Source organism: Artemia franciscana, chromosome 17 (assembly GCF_032884065.1).
Source record: "Artemia franciscana chromosome 17, ASM3288406v1, whole genome shotgun sequence".
In the NCBI taxonomy this organism is placed as follows: Eukaryota; Metazoa; Arthropoda; class Branchiopoda; order Anostraca; family Artemiidae; genus Artemia; species Artemia franciscana.
The window spans coordinates 27090529-27094510 of NC_088879.1; the positions used below are offsets into that span (position 1 = coordinate 27090529).

At 40.8% G+C, this 3982-nt stretch overlaps 1 protein-coding gene across 1 annotated transcript; it reads left to right on the forward strand.

The window, feature by feature from the left end:
- Positions 1–1033: 1033 nt before the first annotated feature.
- LOC136037519 (uncharacterized) lies at positions 1034–2251 on the forward strand. The gene has a single exon (XM_065720241.1). It carries the CDS (start codon positions 1034–1036, stop codon positions 2249–2251), a length of 1218 nt encoding a protein of 405 aa, XP_065576313.1.
- The last annotated feature ends 1731 nt before the right edge of the window (positions 2252–3982 follow it).

The window sequence follows — 3982 nt, forward strand, 5'->3', positions numbered from 1 at the left end:
AAGTTGAACTTAGTTTACGTGACAAAATTGCTTTTTTTTTTAAATCCACACCTTACATGCATCACCTTTTTAACTTAACTGTTTTCGGGCATTTTTCATTTGAGTTTATTATTTTATCTTCAAGTTTCTATCCACACAGAGTGTTTTCCAAATATTAGCAGCATCTCTGAATTAAAATTTTTGAGAAAAAACAACAAAAAACAAACAGATTCAGGTAATCATGCCCGTTGTTGTTGTGGATTGGAAAAAACTCAATCTCGATTACATCATATAAGTCAAATGGCATGTAGGAAAACCAAAAATACCAAAATCAATTCGCCCTTGGATTGCATATCAAGATGAAAAAGAAGAAGCTAAACTGAAAACAACTCTTGCAAGAAATTCTTGAACCAACCTTGAATCCAAGGAGGATGGAATAATTTTAAGAGTTGAATCTTCGCTAATTTAACGTGGGAAGATATGGATTAAAAACCACTGGCGCATGCAGCAGTGTAGGGGAGAGTCGGGTAAGACGGACCGGGGGGCAAGACGGACCTTTTGTCGTTGCTCGACTTGAGCGTCACCTTTTTATCACTTGTGGAGCTAGAAACAACGGCCATCTAGTGGCAAGTTTCGGAGCGAAGTCTGAGAGTTGAAGCCAATCTTGTCTTCGAGAAAAATATTTTTATTCGTTTTCACATTCTCGAAACCGGCTTTTGAGGTAAATGTTTTTCTTTTCTGGTGTTTCTAATGTTCTGTTTTATACTGTGGTAATTTTTCTTACAAATATGGAGGTCTAGGAGAGTGTGTGAGACATTAATTTTTTTCATTGCAGCGCCATCTTATGTTATAATTTTTAACCATTCCGAAAAAGCAGGTTTAGGGTAAGATGGACCACAGAGACAGCGGGTAAGACGGACCGGTCCGTCTTGTCCCCTATCATCTGGGATCTTTTTCGAAGTTATTATTTTTTACGTATTTTGTGTATATTGTGTTGCATTTATTGTTCCCGCATGTCAATTAGAAATACATTAAGCTGTCTCTCTTTTGCAGAATGGGAAAGTATACTAGGAAAACCACCCGCGGTCTCCACGACCAGGACTTACTGAGAGCAGCTGCTATGCGAGTTAAATCTGGTTCGCCGCTTCGCAAAGTTTCGAAAGAGGTTGGTTTGCCACGAAGCACAGTGCGAAGAGCAGTTGCAAAACTCGACGCAGCAGAAGATCCCCAATCAGTGGAGTTGGCAACTACCTTCAACTTTAAAAGTGTGTTCTCAGCAAACGAAGAGATACTCCTGAAGGACTATATGATCACGGCACAGCATATGCATCATGGACTTACGAAAAAGGAAGCAGGTCAGTTTGCATATGAATATGCCCAGACCAAAGGGAAGAATATGCCGAAGAACTGGACTGAAAATAAGTGTGCAGGAAAAGACTGGATGAATAGCTTTATGAGTCGTGTTGGGCTTTCCCTAAGGTCCTCCGAAACGACAAGCCTTGCCAGAGCCACCAGCTTCAACAGGACGAATGTCAGCAAATTCTTCAATAATTTAGAAGAGCTGCTTATAAAGCACAAGTATCCGCCGAATAGAATATATAATCTTGACGAGACTGGAGTAACCACCGTTCAGAAGACACCAAAGGTGGTTGCAGAAAAGGGATCAAAGCAAGTTGGACGCATTACTTCGGCTGAGCGAGGGACGCTGGTAACAGTCGTAGGGTGTATCAACGCAGCTGGCCAGTCGATAGCCCCTTTCTTTGTCTTTCCACGAGTGAACTGGCTTCAAATTTTTCTCAATGGCACGCCCCCTAGAAGCATAGGAAAATGCCAGCCGTCTGGATGGATGACAGCCGAAATCTTCCCGGATATGATACGCCATCTGATCTCCCAAACCAGTTGCTCGCCCACAAATCGACTTCTGCTGATTATGGATAACCATGATTCGCACGTCTCATTGAGCGTGGTTAATCTTTGCAGAGAAAACGGCATTGACGTCTTAACGCTTCCGCCACATTGCAGTCACAAGTTGCAGCCTCTTGATGTTGCTATTTATGGGCCATTCAAGCGATACTACAATGAAGCAGCTAACTCGTGGATGATTTCGAACCCAAACAGGAGGATTATCATTTATGAAATCGGAATATTCGTTGGAATCGCTTTTCCAAGAGCTTTCGTCATGGAAAACGTACTAAGCGGGTTCCAAAAAACAGGAATATACCTTTCAATAGGAACCTTTTCTAAGATCACGACTTTCTCGGCGCCTTTGTGACAGACCGACCAGCACCAGAGACGTCTCCCATGACAGGCCAGTCTGCAGTTCCATCAACCAGCCATGGCGACGAGAGCTTGAATAACGACGTGCTGCCAACTACCAGTAGCTCAGTGATTTCTGCGACTATGCCAATGACTCCGGAGTCGGTTCGTCCTCACCCTAAGGCGAGTTTCTATGCAAGAGACGGAAACACGTCTAGGAAAAGAACAAAGTCCAAAATTCTGATGAACACACCTGAAAAAAACAGACTGGAAGAAGAATTTGAGTTGAAAAGAAAAAAATCAGAAAAGAAAGCTCAAAGAAAACGGCCTGAAAAGAGAAACCTCTCCAAACAGCCTGGGAACGGGGAAGACAGCTTCGATGAACATATCGCGCTGGATGATGAAAGTGATGACAGCTTGCATTTGGATGGGTCAGAGGAGGAGGAGTTTCTTGATGGAACCGAACCAAAAAGTGGGGATTTCTTGGTTTTGAAAGTGCCGACCAAGAAGAGCTTCAGGAATTATGTTGGAGTTGTGTGTGATTCCAAGTTCAGTTTTGGAAGCGATTAGCTCCATCGAGCAAATTCACGGCAACTGAAGAGATGAGCTTCGTGCGAAAAGAAGAGGTCATCATGAAGCTGCCAAAACCGACCCCTTCGGGCGGAACGACGAGTAAGTCGGCTCAGTTCGTTTTTCACGTAGATTTGGCCTCGTACAGTGTTTAAATATAGTTATTTGCTAACTTTTTACTTTTTTACTTACTACTAGTATTTTAAGTATTCGAAATAAAATTGTTTAGAGACAATCAATCTTTTTGAGCAATTGGGTCCGTCTTGCCCAAAGGGCTGGTCCGTCTTATCCTATGGGGTGGGCAAGATGGACCTTTTGACCAACTTCAGTTTTTTTTTATCTGGGCCCGGAAATACGGCTGATTTATGTGTGAAGAAGGTTTCTTTACGTAACTCAATGTTTTGGGGACAAGTTAGACACCTTTCGTCAGTCGTTGCTTGTTTCCAACCTCTTCCGCAGACGAAAAACCAAAATGGGGTCCGTCTTACCCGACTCTCCCCTACCGTGTGGTGACTTTTAAAAAGTACAAAAAAATGGTTATTTTGCTATATTAGCCTGTAATACAATTAAGTCAAACATTAATTGATGCAAAATAGCCTGTGTAGCTGTATTTTGTTCTTCTTTTTTTTTAACTTAGTCCTTTAAGGACATTATCCGTTTGTTGTTTAGACGACAACAAATTATTTTCTGTCAGTCACTCTTTGTTCATTTGATTATACATTTAGATTTATACATCCTAATTTATGCTCATGAATTATCCTCATAATCAAACACAGACAAACAATCAACAAATTTTCAAACTATTTTTGTCGTGTTGTTTGTCCTTTAAGAAGAAAATCAGGTCTACAAATTTTAATTCAACGTGTTGCACTGTTTGTTTTGCTGGCTTGGTTAAGTTGTCCTAACGGATTATATATTTAATAGATGGCATACCATTGTCCGTTATGAAATTTACACTCACTCTTTATAACCAGATATCGCAGCGCAGTGCCCATGAAAAGTCTTTCAGATTTTGTAGGACGATTTAAGGCCGGTCTGCAGTGGCAATCATAGTTAAAGCAATTTTTTTTTTCATTTAATAAATTTTCATTTTTTATGCAAACCCAAGGCTGTCTTGAATTTGAAGAAGCTATTGTCCCTAAATCTCCACTGTTTAAATTAAGATTAAATATTGTAT